Raw genomic sequence first — 23,805 nt, forward strand, 5'->3', positions numbered from 1 at the left:
GAAAACACTTCTGCACGACTCTCCACGGCGAGAGGGATCCGTCCACCAAAGGGGAAGTCTCTAGCCCTTTTCGTTCCTGCAGAAACCGCAGCTTCTTCTGTCCAGTAGAAGCTTCTTTGCACCCGCAGCTGGCATTTCCTGGGCATCTGCCCATCTCCGACTTGCTTGTGACTTTTGGACTTGGTCCCCTTGTTCCACAGGTACCCTAGATTGGAAATCCACAGTTGTTGCATTGTTGGTTTGTGTCTTTCCTGCATTATTCCTCTATCACGACTTCTTTGTCTTTTGGGGAACTTTAGTGCACTTTGCACTCACTTTTCAGGGTCTTGGGGAGGGCTAATTTTCTAACTCTCACTATTTTCTAATAGTCCCAGCGACCCTCTACAAGGTCACATAGGTTTGGGGTCCATTCGTGGTTCACATTCCACTTTTGGAGTATATGGTTTGTGTTGCCCCTATCCCTATGTGTCCCCATTGCATCCTATTGTAACTATACATTGTTTGCACTGTTTTCTAAGACTATACTGCATATTTTTGCTATTGTGTACATATATCTTGTGTATATTTCCTATCCTCTCACTGAGGGTACACTCTAAGATACTTTGGCATATTGTCATAAAAATAAAGTACCTTTCTTTTTAGTATAACTGTGTATTGTGTTTTCTTATGATATTGTGCAAGTGACACTTGTGGTACTGTAGTAGCTTCACACGTCTCCTAGTTCATCCTAAGCTGCTCTGCTAAGCTACCATTATCTATCAGCCTAAGCTGCTAGACACCCTATACACTAATCAGGGATAACTGGGCCTGGTGCAAGGTGCAAGTACCCCTTGGTACTCACTACAAGCCAGTCCAGCCTCCTACAGTTAGACATATAGGTGACTTATAAGTTACTTAAGTGCAGTGGTAAATGGACGTGGACGTTATTTCACTCAGGCTGCACTGGCAGGCCTGTGTAAGAATTGTCAGATCTCCCTATGGGTGGCAAAAGAAATGCTGCAGCCCATAGGGATCTCCTGGAACCCCAATACCCTGGGTACCTCAGTACCATATACAAGGGAATTATAAGGGTGTTCCAGTATGCCAACGTGAATTGGTGAAATTGGTCACTAGCCTGTTAGTGACAATTTGGAAAGCAGAGAGAGCATAACCACTGAGGTTCTGGTTAACAGAGCCTCAGTGAGACAGTTAGTCATAACACAGGGAACACATACAGGGCACACTTATGAGCACTGGGGCCCTGCCTGGCAGGGTCCCAGTGACACATAGACTAAAACAACATATATACAGTGAAATATGGGGGTAACATGCAGGCAAGATGGTACTTTCCTACACCGGTTGTACATGGATTGTTAAGTAGAGAGTTCTGCTGTGTTCTTTTGTTTGTTGGAGTGAATTTATTCCTTGTAAATAGTCACAGAACAGTATATTCCAAAGATGATCACATCATGCCACTTCCACCATCAATCCAAGGATATCCACGATAATGCTCAATATACCCACAGTAATATACCTCCATAATACTTTGGATATCTTAGGCCAGGGCTAGCATAATACATGGAATAAACACATTGGCCCGTATTTATACTTTTTTAGCGCCGCATTTGCGTCGTTTTTTGATGCAAAAACGGCGCAAACTTGCAAAATACCATTCTATTTTGAGGGTTTGCGCCGTTTTGCATCAAAAAGCGGCGCAAATGCGGCGCTAAAAAAAGTATAAATACGGGCCATTATATCCTGACGGGTCGGTTTATGCCTGGGCCTAAATAATGCATAGGATTCTCACATCATGCCAAGACGGGGCACCAATTGCCATAATCTCAGTTACTTCAAGGATGGTCTCTTCAAAATGAAGGAGGGCCCACACTGTGTCAAAGAACATCGCACAAGATGTGCCAAGATCACCACTGGGACCAGGACTTTCACAACATACCAAAGAAGGAAACTTTGCATTAGGTCCTCCATAATACCTAGGATGCCATCAGTATACCACAACTGCACCAATTTCAGTCTGGGATGACATAATGCCCAGGAGACCTAACCTATGCCAATGATTGTCACCGTATAATTTCTAGGATGCATGCAATATGCTGAGGATGTGTACTTTATGCCATGTAAGCAACCTTACTGAGAACATGGTAGTTGGTTACCCAATGCCAGAAGTAATAGAAACCAGTTAACTACCCGCATCCACCAGACGCAATACATGACCATCAATCAATCATGCAAACACACCGCAATTATCACACACTCAAACAGAGAGACACATGGGCACAGGCACACATACATTCACACACAGACATTTGTGCATACATTTATGTGTGCACAAAGGTACATGCATTGGCATGATTTCTCCCTCGCTCTTATCTCAATTTGAAACTGGTAACTGCCACCTTCTCCAACTCCTGCACTACTGGAACTCTGCAGGCTAGTGGGTTCCCAAAACCAACAGCATCATTCCTCAGTGTAGGAAAGTACCATCTTTCTTGGCATTTTACCCCCAATTTCTGCCTGTTAGTCAGTATGTTTTGCTGTCTCACTGGGATCCTGCTAGCCAGGACCCCAGTGCTCATAGTTTGTGGCCTGTATTTGTTGTAATTATGCTTGACTGTGTCACTAAAGTTCTGCTAACCAGAACTCCAGTGCTTATGCTCTCTCTACTTACCAAATTTGTCACTACAGTTTAGTGACTCCATATTCCAATTCTGATTGGCACTCTGGACCTCCATATAAGCCCCTACCATATGGTACCTAGGTACCCAAGGCAGTGGGGTTCCAGGAGATCCTTTTGGGCTACAACATTTATTTTGCCACCCATAAGGAGCTCATACACACCTTTCATCAGGACTGCCACTGCAGCCTGAGTGAAATAGTGCACACACTATTTCACAGCCATTTTACACTGCACCAGGTAACTTATAAGTCGCCTATATGTCTAATCTTCATTTACTGAAGGCTAGGTGCAAAGTTCCTGTTTGTAAGGGCACCCTTGCACCAGCAAAATGCCCCCATGTTGTCCTGGGCCAATTCCCCGGACTTCGTGAGTGCGGGGACACCATTATAAACGTGCACTACATATATGTCAATACATATATGTAGCTTCACAATGGTAACTCCGAATATGGCCATGTGAGGTGTCTAAGATCATGCAATTGAACCCCCAATCCAAATCTGGTATTTCGGGGTAAATCCCATGCACCCTGGGGGCTCCATCGTGGACCCCAAGTACTGCCAAACCAGCTCTCTGAGGTTTGCACTGCAGCCCCACCTGCTGCCACCTCACAGACAGGTTTCTGCCCTCCAGGGATTGAGCAGCTCAATACCAGAAAGGCAGAACAATACATTTCCTTTAGGAGAGGGGTGTTACACCCTCTCCCATTGGAAACAGGTGTTACAGGCATGGGATGGGGTATTCTCCCAGTGCCTCTGGAAATGCTTTGAAGGGCACAAACGGTGCCTTCCTACCATAATCCAGCCTACACTAGTTCAGGGACCCCCAGTCCCTGCTCTGGCGTGAAACTGGACAAAGGAAAGGGGAGTAACCACTGCCCTGTCCATCACCACCCCACGGGTGGTGCCCAGAGCTCCTCCCGAGTGTCCCTGGCATTAGCTATCTTGGATTCCAAGGTGTGGGGACTGTCTGGAGACCTCTCAGTGGCCAGTGCCAGCAGGTGAAGTCAGAGACCCCTCTTGATAGGTGCATACCTGGGTAGGTAGCCAATCCCCCTCTCAGGGCTATTTAGGGTCTCTCCTCTGGGTGTTTCTTCTGATTCGGTTTGCAAGATTCCTCCAGGACTCCTCTGCATCCTCTGCTTCAGCTTCTGACCGTTGGATCAACCACAGACTGCTCCAGGAACTGCTGTAACTGCAACAAAGAATCCAGGACGACTCCTGTGGCCTGCAACTTCAGCTCCAGCCAGCATTTGCAACAGTTTCCAAGGTGTGCACGCTCTGAGGACTGCCCATCTTCACCCTGCACCGGAAGAACCGAAGGAATCTCCAGTGGAGTGACTGAGTCACTTCCCTGCTTCAGCAGTCACCCTTCTGCGATGACAACCGGTACTCTGGGACTCCTCTCCTTATGACGAACGTTCTCCCTGGAACACAAGTGGTGGACCGAAGTGACCCAGACTGTCCAAAGGTTCAACTATCCAAATTGGTGGAGGTAAGAGCTTGCCTCCCCGTGCTGCGACAGTACACCTATGCACTGCGTCTTCTGCAGCTCCTTAGGCTTCTGTGCACTTCTTCCAAAAGTTCTTCGTGCACAGCCCAACCCAGGTCCCCAGCACTCCATCCTGCGACACACAGCTCCCTGAGTTGTTCTCTGGCGGCGTGGGACCCTCCTGCGTAGTGTTACAACGGCTGCACTTTGCATCTTCTTTGTCCCCGTGTTCTGGGACTCCCGTGGGTGTTGCCTGGTCTTCTGAGTGCTTTCTGAAGTGCTGAGAGACCCCTCTGTCTCCTCAGTCCGAGTTCAGACCCCTAGGTCCCTCCTGGGTCCAGGTAGCTCCTCTTTGTCACAAACCACGTACTTGCTTGAACCTAGGCTTGTTGGCGGAATCCAGCAATGCAAACAGCCTGCATCCAACAACTTGACGTGGGACATCTTTTGCACCAAGCAGGAACCCGCAGCTTTCTTCTGCATTTCTGTACTTTTCTTCTAACTGGAGAATCCCCTTTAGCACCTTCTTCCAGGTTGGCAGGGGCTCCTGTTCTTCTTGAACTCTTCTTCGACTTCTGGACTTGGCCTCCTCTCTCCACAGGTCTTCAGGTCCAGGATTCCATCATTTGTTGCTTGCAGTCGTGCTTGAGTCTTGCATAATTCTTCATCCCGACTTGTAGTGTGTTCTGAGGAAACTTGCTGTACTTTACTCCTGCTTTCCTGGGCTCTGGGGTGGGGTACTTTACTTACCTTCAGTGTTTTCTTACACTCCCAGCACCCCTCTACATACTACACTTGCCTAGGAGGGAATTCGACATTCGCATTTCACTATTTTAGTATATGGTTTGTGTTGCCCCTAGGCCCATTACAATGTAGTAGATTTTCTATGGTTAGCACTGTTCTATGACTGTTTACTTACCTGATTTTGGGTACTATTGTATATATTGTGTATAATACTTACCTCCAGAAGGAGTATTGCCTCTAAGATATTTTTGGCCTTGTGTCACTAAAATAAAGTACCTTTATTTTTGGTAACACCGAGTATTGTCTTTTATTGTGTATAAGTACTGTGTAATTATAGTGGTATTGCAGGAGCTTTGCATGCTCCTAGCTCAGCCTTGGCTGCTCTGCTACAGCTACCCCTAGACAGCCTAGACTGCTAGAACACTGACTACATTTCACTAATAAGGGATAACTGGACCTGATATAAGGTGTAAGTACCTTAGGTACCCACTACAAACCAGGATAGCCTCCTACACTCAGCAATGTGCCCTGCATTCACACATGCCAGAGTGCTTGATAGCAAGGAGCTTGCAACACATGGCCAAACACCATAAACCTTACAATCAGCCTCATGATGATTGGCCCTTGGTTGCTGCTAGTCACAATGCATGCCCGTATGGGGCGTGGCCAATCTGGTGTGGCTGGAACAGCAAGATTTACTTGGAGGATCAGGCGCACAATACTTTGTTAATGTCACCCTCAGCTATCGCAGAGCCCAGGCTGCTTCCCAAAAGCATAAACCCTATGTGTGAAGGGCCTTCCAGCTGCCATGATGAGCCATAGCATTCAATATATCAATGTAACCCACTTACACCTTATCCAAGTCGATGCCATGGTGAGCCACAGGCATTCTCCCTAAAGAAAGAATGCAAGCAATTCTTCAAGTCTCTTCCACCAGTAGGTGACAGGGGTGAGATCATTGATGATATTCATAAGGAGAAGCAAAGGCAAGATTTACAAAAGCAGTGCATTGGGATGGCATGCCTCAAATGTTATACTGGCCTCAGAGACAGTATGAGTTGGTGGATGAATGAATTTGTGGCCTGTTCAAGAGAATTGTGCCTGTTTGGGTTGTAACAGATGCTCTGATAAGAAACCAACTCATAGTTCACCGTTCAAGCAAGAAAATGCAAACATGTTAGTGGGCATCGAGAAATCCCACACTTAACAATGCTGTTGCAGTGGTGAAGATGGTGGAAGATTCGTACAGTTATAAAAAGGAGACTGAGAAGTTTGAATCAGGGAGGTGGTCTAGCAGCAGTAGAGTAAGCAAACCACAGAGTGGATGTTGCTGAGAAGAACCCTTCAGCTAATCATAAAGGAGCAGAGTGAGGGGAAAAATGTACAAAGAGAATTATCTGGGAAGCAGGTTTCTATGTGTTGGCAAAGATGCAGCAACTTCCATGGTTCTGAGTTTTAATTGTTATGGAACTGGGAAGAAAACTTCAGGAGGTTCGAGATAATAGGATGTGTAGAGATGGGAGTAAGAGCAAGGCGGTGTTATCTCAGTGGAATAACTTGAAAGAGATTTATGCAACATGGGTTACACATAGGCTAAAGAAAGGTAAAATAGGCAAAAAACACATATGAAATATTCTGGGAGAAGCACAGACCTAAGGTTTGTTCGAAGTCAGTCTATACTTTCATTCCAAAGAAGCTGTTTATGACAGTGTGGCCCGGTACCACTTTAGAGCCCAAAATCATAAGCTCTAGAGGGTCTGATAGATATTATGAGGTTCATGTGAGCCACCAAAGGCTGGGTTAGTGAAGGGAAAGTTTTCATGGGTAAAGATGGCCCACCAATTAGATGGTGGGTTCATAAATATGACTTACATATTAATATTAATCTGAAAGCACCAGACCAGGGGATTGTGATCAAAGAAACTATGGAAGAAGGGCATCAGTTTACACGTTTCCCATTTAGTCTCAATTTCCAGCCAGTGTTTTCTAAAGGACGATGTTCAATAATTTTAATGACCAATCTCACATCTTTCTGATTGACATATTGATGGTTCGGGAAACAATGGAGAAACAGAATGTCGCTTTCAAACAGGTACTAGAAAGGTTGGGAAAAGGAGGTTTGTCTTCACACAGGGATATTTTTAAGATTCATGAAACTGAATATTTTGGCTAAAGGCAGGGCTACTGGAATTATGTGATGGTGCAGCTGCAGCGTTTTTCACATAGTTATAAAATTGCCACATTTGCACATAATTCATCATCTGCAGCATAATCTGCAGATTTTAACAAAAAAACTTGTTTCTAGCTCAAATGGTTCAAATGTTACTAAAAACGAAGCCATGTGTGTTTGTGTGCAATGGAAGGCCCTTTGCAAAGGTTAACTGGTCATATTTCTGTTGCTTATTTCTATATTAGTGTGTTAAACTGCTACTAATGAGGTGCAACCAATGCACATACAGTGTTAACAAGTGTAAAAACGAAACAATGATAAAGTAATATTTGAAAAAAATTAGCTGCATTATGCCACATAATTTGCCTTTTCTTGCTGCATCATTTACTCAACCTTGTTGTATAATTTTACCCTCCTCTGCTGCATAATTCTGTTGGCCCTGGCTATAGGAGTGCAACCAAAGCAGACCTCCTGAAAGATATAAGGCTGGTTCTAACACCTGAAAAAGACCAACTGAGGTCCTTAAGAGGCCTGATTTATTTATGAAACTTTTCTAAAGGATTTTGTTGACAAGACAGAGGGCCTGATTTAGAGTTTGATGGAGTGGATTACTCTATCACAAACAAGACAGATATCTCGGCAGGGGCAGAGAGCGTTGCCCCCCGCCAACAGCTGCAAATCCTTTAAAAGAAAAGAACGAAAGTTTATTATCCTTATCTTTTAAAGGGGCGGGCCACAGGGATGACAAGCAGTGCCCTCACTGCCCATGTATGTTTGGCCGGCCGTCTCGGGCCAGCCAAACATACATGCGCAGTGTGCTCTTTCTAGCTCGGCAACACAGGGCTGGAGAGAGCCTGCACAGGCTCCCAGTCTGCCTGGGTGCGCCCCGGCTGGGTGCTCCCAGGCAATCCTCATGCTGCTTTGAGCAGTGTCAGGATTGGCCGCAGGGCAGGCTGGGAGCCTGTGCCTGCAGCAAGACGGAGGAGAGGAGCAGTGCGGCGAGGAGCGAGGTAAGTGTTTTTAAAAAATGTAATTTATTTGAATGTTTCCCCATCCCGACCCCCACGTGCCACACCGCCCCTTCCACGCCCCGTGAGCCACTCCTGGCCTAAGGAGATCATAATACAGCAGATGGGATATCGTCACATTTGTGACAGAATAGCCATCCGCCAAACTCTAAATTAGGCCCAAAGGGGGCGTGGCCGGGCCACGAAGAAAGATGCCCGCCTAATACGAGAGCTCCGCGTCGCGGTGAACACGGGGGCGGCGGGGGCGCTGAGATGGCAAGAAAACAAACTGTGCATGGCGACACCCGCTCCGATAACCGTTGTGCCCCGGTCCGAAGCCTGGAGACACCGTGAGGGCGACCGGGGAGACAAGATCTCGCGACCTGCCCAAGTCCCTTCCCGACGGAGAGGGCCTGGCTGGAGGGGCGGAGCCGCGTAAAAGGAGAGCCGCACATGGTGCGGCCGTGGAACAGACTGACGAGCCGCGGGACCGTGAGTAGTAGTCTACACAAGATTCTTAGATCTCCCGAGGACATCCGCCAAGGCGTCAAAGACCCGCATTCTAGGCGACGGTCCTGCAGAAGAGCCGGGACGACCGAAAAAGCGCAAACCAACGGAGACGGAGGTACGATCTCTCTCCCACCCCATCGTCACCCTTCCCCCCGCTCTCCATAAACCGAAAACCACCGGAAGATCGGAACACCCCCCCCACGGAGATATCAAGTGCAATTACCTCTCCTCTTCCCCCCCATAATCATTGAAGGAATAAGAGAGGACAGAGGAGACACTAGAGGCGAAGAGGGGAATAAATGGGGAAGAACAGGATGAGGTGGAGAGACAAAAAGAGGGGGCACGGTGGAAACGAAAGGAAAGTGTTTAAGTGGAGAAAAAAGGGGCAGAGAGACAAACAAGGAGCAGAGAGGCGGCGACAAGCACATATACCGCATTCAACCCTCACCCCACAGGAACGCAGCCACGTGCAACCCCGACCAGCCCAGACGACAGGCGAAGGGCTCACAGAAGGCCACACTCCCCCATCGCTCCCTGCACGTAACAACAACCACAAAAGAGTCAGGTACAGGAGAAAGCGACCAAACCCCCATAAATACTCTGGGCTGTGACAATCCCCACACCAGTTCTACCATAGCGGAACCGACAAGGATGTAACCGAAAACAAAGTCAGGTCGCTGAACTTTGGCACAGCAGTTAAAGGGTGAAAAGGCAACGGAAGAAAACGAAGAACCACGAATAAAAGAAAACGCTCAGAGGAGGGCAAGGAGACGGGGGGAAAAAAAGGGGAAAAAAAGGAAGGGATAGAATAGAAGTAAGAATCAACGGCCAAAGAAAAGCCCATGCCCCAACTGGAGTTAGAGGAGGGAGAACAGTACACTAAGCAGAAGACTCAGGCGGACTATCGAGGCGATGCCCGGTAACAAACTGAATAAAAAATCCGCCAGTAAACCCACACAACAGTTATTATTCTCGGAAGCACTCCAACACAAACGCTTAGCCTCTACCTCAACCAACCCCCAAACATCATCACCTCCAACTGAATCCACCACAATGGCAGAAAAGAGCCACTCCACAACAATGGATAGGATATTACAGGAAATCACCACTGTCAGTCGCCGCATAGAGGGGATGGACGCCTCTATAACTTCACTAACGCTAGAGACTAAATCCATGCGAGCTGAAATTGCAGGCTTTCAATCCAGAGTGACTGGACTGGAACAACGCATGGGATTGGTAGAGGCACACACCACCATGTCCCGGGACCGAGACCAAGACCTCCTCTATCTGAGGAGTAAGCTAACGGACATGGAAGATAGGAGCCGGAGAGATAACATACGTCTACATGGGATACCGGAAAATGAAGTAAGGGCGTGGACGTGCAATCCTTCCTGAGATCTATCCTTCCAAAACTGACCTCATTGGACTTTGACCCACCGATAGAATTCCAACGGGTGCACCGAGTAGGACCAAAGCGCCCCGGCAACTCCTCAAGACCTCGACCAATCATTGCGTGCTTACTACGGCACAACTAGACTCGTCAAATACTTCAAGCGGCACGCAAACACGGACCCTTCCACCTGGATCAGTATGACATCCGCATAACCGCCGACTACTGTAAGGAAACAAATGACCGCAGAAAGGCCTTCCTAGCTCTACGACCCGGACTGCGCCAATTGGAGATAAAATACGGCCTCTTCGATCCCGCAAGAATGTGGGTCACTAAAAACGGAGTGTCTAAGGATTTCTACAACCCCGAAGAACTGCAACTATTCCTAGACTCCTTCCAACCCCAATCAATGGACTCTACCAGCACAAGCGGCTCACATGACAACGGAGGCGACAATGAAGGAAACCTACCCCCAGGACAGGAAAAGACGGACACAGCCCAATGTGACACTGGAGTCGGACAAAGAGGCAGAGACATAGAGAGAATGGTCAGATCTCATGATGACAGGGGCCAAGTATTGCACGCAGTGGTAACTCACACCCAGCTGTCCGAAAGGGACAAATCTCGCTCTCCATTGAAACCAACGACTATGCCCCCCTGAGAAGAAGACATTATCCCACACACAAAAAAGACATTTGCCTAAACCAAGACAATCGTAGAAGCTCTTGAACTTGGCGACGGATGAGTTCCCAATTAGTTCATACGAATGCGTGCCTTCTTTATAATTGTTTATAATTGCTTATGATCGTTAATATAGTTGTCTACACTTGACATTCCAAAAGCACACATACACTGTAACCCGGTATAAGGTCTTACAATGGGTAAAAACTGTTACTCGCCCTTGGTGTATGACAAGAACACACATACCTACTTAAGGACTAGACTCCCTCCCCTTCTCCCGGACTCCATAAGAGCCTAAACCAGGACCTACGGGACCGCGACTGGGATATAAAAGGATATTCTAATTTAACCTCCGAGACACATGTAACATAATACGACCCATTGAATATCAATAGACCTGTTAGCACCACACACCAAACCCACACAACAAAAAGACGCAAAATAGCATAGTACAACTACACGGGATCCCATGCATCAAGGTATCGCAACACATATAAGGTACATACCCCAATCGCTCACAGATCATTCACCACGAACGCCTGCGAACCCCTTCTAGAAAGAACGACTATAAGGGCAATAAGCACCACACTACTAAACGGTCGGCACCCGTTTATCATACACCCCATAACAGTATTATGAAGTAATAATACCTGATAGGACATCAGCAAGGAGGCAGGCCACACAATGCTCTTGCATGCCACGGAACTATGCTGCATTCACTGCCCACCGCACGACACATAGACCGATACTCAGATCCACAGCTCTTAACATAACAAAGTAATAACAGCCACAAGGATGTGTAATGTTAATAAGAATCAATAGGTTATAAAAATGTTGAAGCAGATAAAAATGTGATGTTGGGGCGAGGGAGAGGGACCCGGGGTATACTGTGTACCTGAAACTCTCTGCACCTCTATCCACAAAGGTACTAACGCTATATAACTCCGCCCGCCCCCCCCCCTTGCTGCTCCCACTCACTCCCTGCCCCAATCTTCTTAATTGAATACCCTCTCCTCTCTGTAAACCATATCCTCGTCTGACAATACCACAGCAGGACCCCTCCTCCCCCCCATTACACCATTCATGTACACCCTCACCTCCCCCTATTTCCAGAAACACCAGAAATCATGTAATATGCACTAAGCCCCACCCTGTGCAAACTTTTCCCGCCCACCCCATCCTCCTCCCCTCCAGCCGGCTGCCACCTCTCACATACAGATAACCGTAACCTACGGCAATACTACCTAGCCACAAGATAACTCACTACCCTTCCACTCTCCTTACCACATATCCTAGTCATATAAACGATCAAACATAACATGACAACCATCACAACCCAACGGCAACATGCGTTAGACTTGCCCCCTGACCCTCAATACACAGCTAAGATCCCTACGCACCCCATTGTCATTAACAGGCGGACAACCGACTGTCAACTGCCCATCCCCTCCTGGCGCTCCCCTCCGCCCCCGATAGGGACCATCCCGTTGACGCGTGAGCCCCGAGAGGAACCGGACCCACCGTCTACAGAACTAGCTAAGGAGGCAGGTCCTCCAGCCTTTCCTCCCTTTCTTTTCTTTTTTCTTTTCTTCTCTCTTCCCTTTCTTTCTATTTCCCTCTTCTCCTACATATTTCGCCTCTTCCCCCCCTCCAACCTCTACCTTTTCTCTCATTTCCTCTTCCATAGAGTGCATTTCCGACCCCCGCCAGCTGCACCCCCTCCTCCCATAACCCATTGTATCATAACAAACACAACTCTTATTTGAACAAAAGAGTTAGGTGACACTTCCCCCCCCCTCCTCTGCTAGGGTTGACACTGAAACAAGCGTGACCCGGTACACCTGTTCAAAGATGTCGAGAAGAACTCTCCAAGGATACGGCCACTGCGTATCCTCTCATGGAACGTACATGGCATGACGAGCTATGTTAAACGGAAAAAAATATTATCTTACCTTCAATCCAAAAAAGCAGACATTGCCTTAATACAGGAGACCCACCTTGATACTTTAGAATCCGACAAGCTTAAACGGGACTGGGTAGGGAGGGTCGTTCATAGCTGCTGCCAGGCGAGCCAAGAACCTAGGAGCAGTACACCTTGCAAGTGCGGGGTGGCGATATTAATACAAAAATCTCTCCCGATTACAATCATTAAAACATGGAGCGATACAGAAGGAAGATACACATTAGTTAAACTAAAAATAGGGAACACTTTCTTATGCGTGGGCTCCGTCTATGCACCAACCGGTTCAAAACGCACATTCTTCCTACAACTAAATCGCATCTTGACAGAAATCGGGACAGCCCGGTATATAATCGGGGGAGACTGGAACCTAGCCCAAGACGCAATACTGGACAGGACAGGTCCCATTGATATAGGCAACAACCATGATAGAGCTCTCCTGACAGACATAACGACAGACGTCGGCTTAGTGGACTGTTGGAGAATACAACACCCGAAAGACAAGGAATACACTTTTTTATCGGCCGTCCACGGCACCCAATCACGCCTGGACTATTTTCTGGTGTCACACACTGTAATCCCCAGAGTGCTGGATTCCAGTATTTTAGACAGTGGCCTTTCAGACCACTCCCCAGTACTAACTCTGATTCAGATAGGCTTGTCCCCTCCGGGCCGAAAACCGTGGCGCCTGGCCGTGCGCAGATATCGCTCCCCCAAGGGAAGGAACAGTTAAGAGCACACGTATCTACATATATGACAGAGAACAAAGATACAGTGACCTCCAAAAGGATCTTATGGGCAGCTGCAAAGGCGACACTGAGAGGCAATATGATGCGAGACGCAGCATTGGCCAACAAAGACAGAATTGCCCGTCAAACCATCCTGGAGACCACAATCCAGACTCTCACTAAACAGTACACTACCCAACCGTCCCCTAGACTACGCCGCTCCTTAGAACAAGCCAGAATAGCACACAATGAACTCTTCATGTCCCAGGCAGAATTCGCACTACAAAAACTGCGAGACCGTCATTACGAACAAGGAGAGAAAGCAGGACGCCTCCTAGCGGCCCGGCTCCGACAAAGAGAGGCAGCTTCCGCCATTTCGGCCATAACATCCCTATCGGGGGCAGTGCTAACTCACCCACAAGATATCGTGAACGAATTTGCTAAATACTACCGGCACCTTTACACGCCGGAAACGTCGTCCGATCAGACACAGATAGAGACATTTCTTAGGACGGCCAATCTACCCCACTTGTCGGAAGCACGCAGAACCCTCTTAGACGGTGATATAAGCAGAGAGGAGATAACACAAGTTGTAACAAACCTCCCCTATCATAAATCTCCAGGAGAGGACGGATTCCCTGCGGAATTCTATAAGTGGGCCGGAGAAGAGGCAATCAACGCAGTCCATGGAGCACTAACCGAGGCATGCCAGGAAGGCTCCCTAGGAGCCTTATCCAACAGGGCCACAATTGTCATTCTACCTAAACCAGGAAAAGACCCTCTTCTTTGTGGCAGCTATCGCCCCATCTCCCTCTTGAATGGAGACGTCAAACTCCTAGCTAGCATTCTAGCAGCACGCCTGCGTAAAGTGATACCATCTTTGATCCATAACACCCAAGTGGGGTTCGTACCCGGCCGCTCCTCCAGAAACCATATGCGCACTCTCTATCATACACTACTGGAAGCTTTAAATATGCCCAACGAAGCCCTTGCATTATCCCTAGACGCAGAGAAAGCACACAACCGCATCGAATGGCCCTATTTATTCGCCACCATGAAACACTTTGGCCTAGGAGAACAATTCATCTCTAAAGTCCGCTTATTATATGACAACCCTTCAGCACAGGTTAACTGTGGAGGTTTCTTATCAGACCCCTTCCCCATAGGAAGAGGCACTCGTCAGGGCTGCCCCCTGTCACCACTCCTATTCTTACTAGCCATGGAACCCTTGGCAGCTACTATACGGAACCCCCAACAGATAAAAGGTATCCAAATAACCGGGGTCTTATCTAAAATCTATCTCTACGCAGACGACATCCTACTAACCCTGACAGACCTAGAAACATCCTTACCCACACTGCTTTCCACCATAGAGGAATTTGCGCCTATATCTGGATACTGGGTAAACTGGGACAAAAGTGAAGCACTGCCTCTATCCCGCATGACAACGAGAGCAGCAGTGCATGGTCTGCCATTCCAATGGACGCCGACTCGCCTTAAATACCTAGGAACGTTTATCAACCGAGGCCTGGAACATATAGTTAGAGATAACCTAGATCCCCTTATATCAAAAATGAAACTGGATTTTGCTAAATGGTCATTACTGGGTCTGTCGATGTGGGGAAGGACTCAAGCAGTTAGAATGACTACATTACCACGCTTTACATACGTCTTGGGCATGCTCCCCTTACAGGTACCCCTCCTGATACTTTGTTCGATTGACGCATCTATGAGGGCCTTTGCGTGGGGCTCCCTCCGCCCGAGACTGAAGCTGGCAACTATCCTAGCCCAACGCCCCATGGAGGTTTAGGCCTACCCTCAGTAGAACAATACTCACTAGCTTTACAACTTTCACAGTTAGCATACACTCTCCCAGATACGCAGGATCCACCACAATGGGTGGTCACAGAGAGACTCCTAAGAGGGCAGCACACGATGGGAGGGGTATACACCGACCATCCCTCCCCGCCTAACCCCATCCTCAAAGCTACCAACACAGCATGGCGCAAAGCCCATCGCCTGCTGGACACACATCCCTCTCTACATGCCCAGGCCCCTATAGCGGGGAATAGAAACGTAAAAATAGGAGGGAGACCCCTCTCGTGGCCCCAATGGACTGAGGCAGGAATCCATAACATATCCCATATAATAGACGGAAATAACTTACGAACTTTCGCCTCTCTCCAGGAAGAGTTCGGCATCCATAGTAATCAAGAATGGAGATACCTGCAGCTCAAACATTGTATGCTCAGCTCACTAGGGGCTCCCCCATGGACGTGTAAAACCTCACCCATTGTTACTTACCTTCGGAAATGGGGCCAACACAAAGGCGTTATGGCGGGCCTTTACGACGAACTAACAAATCATCTCTACTCGCAACCCCTCCTTGAACGTTTACGGTTAAAATGGCAGGATAGACTTGGGTTAACCTACACAGAAGAAGAATGGTCAGACACACTAGAAGCCCTTGATAGGGGAGTACGCGAAGCCCGACTAAAATTCTGCCTATTTAAAGTTCTACAAGATTGGTACTGGACCCCTGTCAAACTTTTTAGGGCTGGATTGCTAACACATGCAAAGTGCTGGAGATGTATAGAACCCCATTGCGACTTACTCCACATCCTATGTCACTGTCCGACGATTCAGCCCTTATGGGATGCCGTACGTCATACCCTGCTGGATATTATCCAGATCCCAAACCTGACTCCTCCATCACTCATTCTCCTACATGATATACGCCTATTCCCCTCCCTAACACGTACCCAAAAAAGGTTACTACACACCGCATTTGCCACGGCCAAAATATGTGTACTCCGTCACTGGAGGGCTAGCACTGCCCCCACACCGACAGAATGGATGACTGTCATGTATCAAACAGCCACCCATGAACGAGTGATCTATAACTTACAGGACCAAACAGAACAATTTGAGGAAGTCTGGCATCCATTTTGGACAAAGACATAAAACAGCTGGCGGAGGGCCAATGACCAAAGGTTTGAGAGAAATAATGATCCCCCTTATAACCCATATCGTTTACTTCCTCACACCTCCCTCCTCTATTCTTCCCCTCTCCTATATGACTGTTCACCCCACTCTCTCCCCTCTCTTTTTTCACTTCCCAACTGTCCCACTTAGATAACCACATTAGACTCAGGATCGAGCAAGCAAACATCTTCTCCTGGTCCCCCCATACAACCTATTCCAGAAAACCAAAATACGCAAGAAGAACGTACAACTTAAAATAAGACTTTGTAATAATGAACAATCCGCTATGGACGGCCTCACCACCCCCTCTCCTATGCAGTCTCTTCTCAGCACCAATCCCCAATAGAGGCAAGAACCCTTACCCTCATGTCATCCTATATCCAAAAAAAGGGAGCTCAAACCTTAAAACCGATCGTCCTCGAGAGAGAAGCCACGACAGACGGAGCATAACGACTGACACGGGGACAATAAAGCCCCCTCTCCTATACATCCAATAGTCCTCACACTCAGTAACCCCTCTCCCTCCCCTAACCCTCCTAATCCCCTCCTTTCTCCCCCTTTTCTCTTTATCTTCCACCACTCTTAACCCATAAGACACCCCTATTCATCGCTCCTTTGCTGCAAGACTACCATCCCGAATGTGCTTATGATGTCACACTTAATGGGCTAGAAATTGTCGTTAGATTGCATTTGTGTATGTACCCATTACAGAAATATTTAATGTGAAAAAGGAAAAATTGTGAAAATATTCACTATATATTTGTACTGTTTTTACCTTTAATAAAATAAATAAAAATAAATTAAAAAAAATTAGGCCCAAAGACTTCATTAACTCAAGGGAAAACATTTCAGTGCAACATACTGGTTCAAAAAGAATTAGAAACTAATAAGAATTGCATAGTGCATGCAAATATGTTGACAATACAGTTTAATGTTTTAACAACCTGATGCAAGCATGAAAGAAACTGAGATCCTGTTGTTGCAAATGTATGGTGGTGTGGAGAAGATAGCTGCCTTTGATCACCTGATGGGACATCAGCCAAATACAATTACTTTAATCGAAAGAGAGATGGTGGCGGCTGCTTGGAGAGCACAACAATACTATTGTAAATGATGAGATAAGAGAAGTGGTCCAGCTACTATCTATAGCCTTGTGAACAAGGCAACAGATTTGAAAACTATTCTCTGTTTGAGTGGAAGGCAATGAAACGTTCTCAAGGCAGAAGAAAACTGAGAAGTTTGAGTTAGCTGGAGCCTGGAAAGGACACAAACTGGTAGATCGACATGTGAAGCACCTTAGTAGCCAATGCATGCCCATTAGATGGCGTTCATAATCACTACTTTGCAAGAAAAATAGAATAGATGGAACATTATCTTAAGCACGCCAAGACAAACAAAGGAGGCACTGACTATCGCACTAATAAGGCCAGTAAGATTTAGCACAGAGTCCACTTCAACTCCTGTATTTTTCACTTGCGAGACTGGTTGTTGATAGATTGCTACCCGTGGAGGCCAAAACAAGTGCTTGAACATGTGAGGTGAATGTCTCTATCTTGTCCATATTGAGCTTCAGTTGATTGATGCTCATCTAAGTTTCAAACACAAGAAAACAAGTTGCCTGCACTGGGATCTAGATAATTGGATATCTTGAGGGCTATTTGGCTGTCATCAGTATACATGAAAAAAGTGCAGCCGAATGAATGAATCAACTGCCAGAAGAAGGACATAGGGGGAACAAGATGGACCTTGGTAGATTTCCATAACTGCAAGGCCGAGCGCTGAAGGCAGAGGATGAACGTACAACTTTCTGAGTTTGGCTAGGTCAAGAAATTCTGGAAACCAGGTTAACTTCACACACACAACACCAACACCATTCAAACAAGTTATCAGTATTTGGTGGGCAAGACAGGCATGAGACTATAATGGTTATGCTACAGGAAGACTACTACGCTCTAGACCCGATCCTTTCAAAGTTCAGGCAAGTGGAAAGTGGACAATGTGGAGCCTACAAGGGTTACACTGTGTTAATAATGCAATCTGTACTTGACTCAAAAGTATTAACATGCATTTCCATCTAGATTTCCTAGGGTAAAATAAAAAGAACACCACGGTTCCTCAAGTGTCCACACCGTCACCTTCTCACTGAAAGTGTATACCTACATGTGGTTTAAAAGACTCAGAATGACTCCAAAGACCATCTGGGAGATTCCCATCACCACCGACATCTTCATCTTGTAAGAGTTTAGGAATGTCAGCTTATTTGTTGCAATGTTCCAGATCTGTGCAGAAAATGCAAAATTCAGAGAGTGAGTGGGCGGGCAGTTTGCCACCTATCTTTCTGTACTTCGAGTCACTCATAGATATATGTTTTACGTTCAGCAGCAATTGCAAATGCACTCATTCAACTGAGCCATCTGGCCTAATAACCTGAACATATCTAGAGAACTGCTCCAGCAATTCACCGAGCACATTCATCCTTTTCCTGGTCTGATGGCCTGAGGTACTCCGCAGATGACCTGTCTTCAATCTAATGTTGACCTTCACAATCTCCATTCATAATCCGAGATAGGTCCTGCTTCCAAACGCGTGACTAATTTCAGTTTGGGTGGAATTTTAGCTTGCAGGTGAAACAGTTTTCCAAGTTAAGTGGGATTTAGCCATATACTAACATTGCATGTTCTAGTGCCCACGCACCAGCTAACAACCCTGCGCTATTTGCCCAGATATTTTTTGAAAGACGAAACCTGGTGATAATTTTGTTGGCCAACAAGGTAAAGTTATGATTAGTGCAGCCCGGAATGTAGATTGGTGTTCAGAATTGCAGACCCTAAAACACCTTCTGCGGACCAGGGAGCACAAATTGGAAATTCATGCCGAGGTTTTCCTGGCGAAACCTTGTGGGTAAATAGCTCTAGGTTGGGTATTTGCACCTGGCCAAATAGACCATGTCCAACTTAAACATGGGCATATACTACCAGATTTGGGCATTGGCACCTGAAATAAAATTAGCAGAAATGTTACGATCAGGGCCTCCATGTGTACCTTTTCTTAATAAGAATCCAAACCGTAGTTGTCATAACTATCAGTACATATTACATCTTTTCTCAGCAAAGCCAGTCCATGTACACTCTACTCCGAATCTCCTTCAGACAAAAAAAATCTCTGCCTGGTTGCTGAGGGATTTTGCTATTTTACTTTTGTTTTGAATGTGGATGAAACTGGACTAGTATTGCTTCCGTAAATGCATGGCCATACCTCATTAGAAGGCTTTTGTAAAAATGTGTGGACAAATGGAAATGAATAGCCTGTTAAACGCACAAAATGCATTTCTCTGGCACTTTATAATCATCGTTTTCGGACCTCAACTCGAGCTCACTTGTGGCCCTACCTTTGAGAAACACTGCACCATTTGACAAATTACATTATTATGTTTTTTGTTGCCTTATTTCAATAAGGTAACAAAATAGGGTGCCACCTGTTGCCATTACTATTTAGTTTTCTTAACCCCCCTTCTGTCATGAGACGAATACCACAATTATCTCAGCTATTTGCAAGACACTGCTTAATTTGTGCTGGTGTTTGCCAGTGCCTGGCACCAGCAACTATTTCTTAACATGGGCCCTTTTACTACCACATGGTGGCGCTGTCTGACTTTTTTTTAAATTAGCAAATCAACAGAGTACTTAAAAATTTAATACATTACAAATACATGATAGCAGCACTTGCAGGCCATTTTACAGCTCTGGGTGACTTTGAATAGTTCAAACTGTCACATGTGTAGAAGTGTGATGGTTAGTGGATAGCACAATATAACAGTGGATAGCACTGTTAGCGGCATTTGGCAGTGCTGCTGGGGGGCTAGTGGGATGCAAACTGCAGTCACCTCTTGAGAAATATTTAGGACCATGGGACTTATTTTTTTTTATGTTTTTTTTTTACAAACTAAGCAGTACTGCAGATGACAAATGTCACAGCATCTGCTCCCTCGGCTGTACCTATAATCTGGCTAATGGCCTTTGGCTACAACCCTAAGGTGCAGTCCATTGACTCCCATCAACCCCTTTTTTCTCTCCATATTAGATGCTGGCACTGGAGAATCATAGGCAGAAGGAATATTCTGTTACCGGATCAATTCCAAAGGGATATGGATTTCCAGAGAAGACCCCAGGCACCGCTGGATCCAGCTGCAGTGTTACACTGTGCTCCAGCAGGTGGTCACTAGAAACAAACAGGAGAAGCTGGTTAACAAGACAGAAGCATCTTTAGTTGTATAAGGATGACTATAATCTGTTTATGCCTATGCCTATTTACATGTAACAACCTGCAAACCATAGATAAAACGTCCATGAATATTTACCTACCTGGGTCTCACTATGTGACACAATTTGACTGTCGTTATGATTGGGTTGGCCATTTGTTTCCATGCACAGATTTGTGAAATATGCATAAAGGAAAAAAACGCAGTGCCTTAAAGCCGGCCCTGGGCTCAACCACTACATGATGGAATGGCTGTTCCTCTGGGCAATTTTAACAGACACAAAAATCACAGCACCAGTAAGACCCTTTATCCCTTGTAGGTGGGGGAGGGTCTCTAGATAAGGGAGCGTACCTAGGTATCCTTCCCAAGAGGCCTGGATTATGTAGTCAAGGGTGTGGGTTACAACATGTAAACTAGAACCCATCTTTCCACACAGCATGCCTCCTGACCAGTATTTGGGTGCATCTCTGTGAGTTTTTGGCTACATCCAGATGTAGCACACAGTGACTAACATATGCCTAAACCAACCCAGACCTATTGCACGGCCAGTGTTTGGCAGCAGTATCAGATAAGTGAGTATAAACCATGATAATGCTGTGAATAATAATACATTATCTCCCTAACAACTATGTGTATTTCTCTGTCTCTCATGCATGAAGGCTTCCTTCTGTGGGTGCTTTAGGCAGCCTATTTGCTGTGAGTGATTTTGTCTGCCTGTTTACAAGTTTACATAAGGGGAGTCTGCGTAACGTTGTAAGAATTTGTAGGTCTGTGTGCTCCCTGTGTGCACAGGGATGGGGCTGCATGTGCATATCCTGCACCTCCACATCCTTCCTTCTTTGCTGCACATGGGTGTATGAACAAAAGTATGTCATCAACATGTACAGGGAGTGCAGAATTATTAGTCAAATGAGTATTTTGACCACATCATCCTCTTTATGCATGTTGTCTTACTCCAAGCTGTATAGGCTCGAAAGCCTACTACCAATTAAGCATATTAGGTGATGTGCATCTCTGTAATGAGAAGGGGTGTGGTCTAATGACATCAACACCCTATATCAGGTGTGCATAATTATTAGGCAACTTCCTTTCCTTTGGCAAAATGGGTCAAAAGAAGGACTTGACAGGCTCAGAAAAGTCAAAAATAGTGAGATATCTTGCAGAGGGATGCAGCACTCTTAAAATTGCAAAGCTTCTGAAGCGTGATCATCGAACAATCAAGCGTTTCATTCAAAATAGTCAACAGGGTCGCAAGAAGCGTGTGGAAAAACCAAGGCGCAAAATAACTGCCCATGAACTGAGAAAAGTCAAGCGTGCAGCTGCCACGATGCCACTTGCCACCAGTTTGGCCATATTTCAGAGCTGCAACATCACTGGAGTGCCCAAAAGCACAAGGTGTGCAATACTCAGAGACATGGCCAAGGTAAGAAAGGCTGAAAGACGACCACCACTGAACAAGACACACAAGCTGAAACGTCAAGACTGGGCCAAGAAATATCTCAAGACTGATTTTTCTAAGGTTTTATGGACTGATGAAATGAGAGTGAGTCTTGATGGGCCAGATGGATGGGCCCGTGGCTGGATTGGTAAAGGGCAGAGAGCTCCAGTCCGACTCAGACGCCAGCAAGGTGGAGGTGGAGTACTGGTTTGGGCTGGTATCATCAAAGATGAGCTTGTGGGGCCTTTTCGGGTTGAGGATGGAGTCAAGCTCAACTCCCAGTCCTACTGCCAGTTCCTGGAAGACACCTTCTTCAAGCAGTGGTACAGGAAGAAGTCTGCATCCTTCAAGAAAAACATGATTTTCATGCAGGACAATGCTCCATCACACGCGTCCAAGTACTCCACAGCGTGGCTGGCAAGAAAGGGTATAAAAGAAGGAAATCTAATGACATGGCCTCCTTGTTCACCTGATCTGAACCCCATTGAGAACCTGTGGTCCATCATCAAATGTGAGATTTACAAGGAGGGAAAACAGTACACCTCTCTGAACAGTGTCTGGGAGGCTGTGGTTGCTGCTGCACGCAATGTTGATGGTGAACAGATCAAAACACTGACAGAATCCATGGATGGCAGGCTTTTGAGTGTCCTTGCAAAGAAAGGTGGCTATATTGGTCACTGATTTGTTTTTGTTTTGTTTTTGAATGTCAGAAATGTATATTTGTGAATGTTGAGATGTTATATTGGTTTCACTGGTAATGATAAATAATTGAAATGGGTATATATATTTTTTTGTTAAGTTGCCTAATAATTATGCACAGTGATAGTCACCTGCACACACAGATATCCCCCTAACATAGCTAATACTAAAAACAAACTAAAAACTACTTCCAAAAATATTCAGTTTTGATATTAATGAGTTTTTTGGGTTCATTGAGAACATGGTTGTTGTTCAATAATAAAATTAATCCTCAAAAATACAACTTGCCTAATAATTCTGCACTCCCTGTATGAGATTGGTATGAGACTGACAGCTGTTCAGTACCAAGTTGCCACTAGTTTATTAGTTACTGACAGTGGCAAGTAATGGTCCTGTTCCCACAAAGCACAATCACTAGGATTTACAAAACAAATGACCTTCATGTGCTCGTCTTCATAGGAATTACACATCCCACACCAATGTGTTACCCCTGTTACGTACACCACACATATCCACAAGCATGAGTCAGTGGCACTGTCTGTGCTTGTGGCAGTGTTTGAGCAGCCGGTCACCAACTGGTAACGACAACCACTTGGTGCAATGTGCCCGTTCTCTTTTAACCTTAAGATTTCTGATGGCCAATATAGAGGAACTCCAGGGGGGAGATTCTCAAATGTTTTATGATGGGTTAGCGTTTTTTTCCTGATTCACTTTCCAGCGCAAAACTTGTTTTGCGCTGGAAAGTACCCAAAAGTAACACAAAGCATTGTGCATCACGGGGGCGTTACATGGGCGTTACATGGGCGTTCCAAGCGACCACCCATGCTTTTTGATGCTAAACCTTATCTACTAACATTAGTAGACCGAGTTCATCGCCAAAAAGTAACGCTGCTGAAAAGCAGGCGTTAAAAGGAGAAATGTTTCCATTTCTCCCTTCTTTTCTGACTTTGTACGTGTGCTGCACTGTTCAGTCCACATACATAGTAGGAAAAGGTTTTTCACCATCGTATTTGGCAGCCTTCCTGTACAAAACCTACGGTAGACTCAGGCACACACCCTTGCACTATGACACA

General features: G+C 46.1%; 1 protein-coding gene across 1 annotated transcript in view; it reads right to left on the reverse strand.

Annotated features, from left to right (window-relative positions):
- Positions 1–23,805, reverse strand: part of LOC138287520 (V-type proton ATPase 116 kDa subunit a 4-like) — a 237,330-nt gene that overhangs the window by 85,136 nt on the left and 128,389 nt on the right. The window contains exons 14-15 of the mRNA XM_069227986.1: positions 20,462–20,555; positions 18,498–18,616 (exon numbers count right to left, since the gene is read on the reverse strand). Coding sequence (XP_069084087.1) covers positions 18,498–18,616; positions 20,462–20,555 — 213 coding nt within the window. The remainder of the gene's footprint in view (positions 1–18,497; positions 18,617–20,461; positions 20,556–23,805) is intronic.

Source organism: Pleurodeles waltl, chromosome 4_1 (assembly GCF_031143425.1).
Source record: "Pleurodeles waltl isolate 20211129_DDA chromosome 4_1, aPleWal1.hap1.20221129, whole genome shotgun sequence".
Classification (NCBI taxonomy): Eukaryota; Metazoa; Chordata; class Amphibia; order Caudata; family Salamandridae; genus Pleurodeles; species Pleurodeles waltl.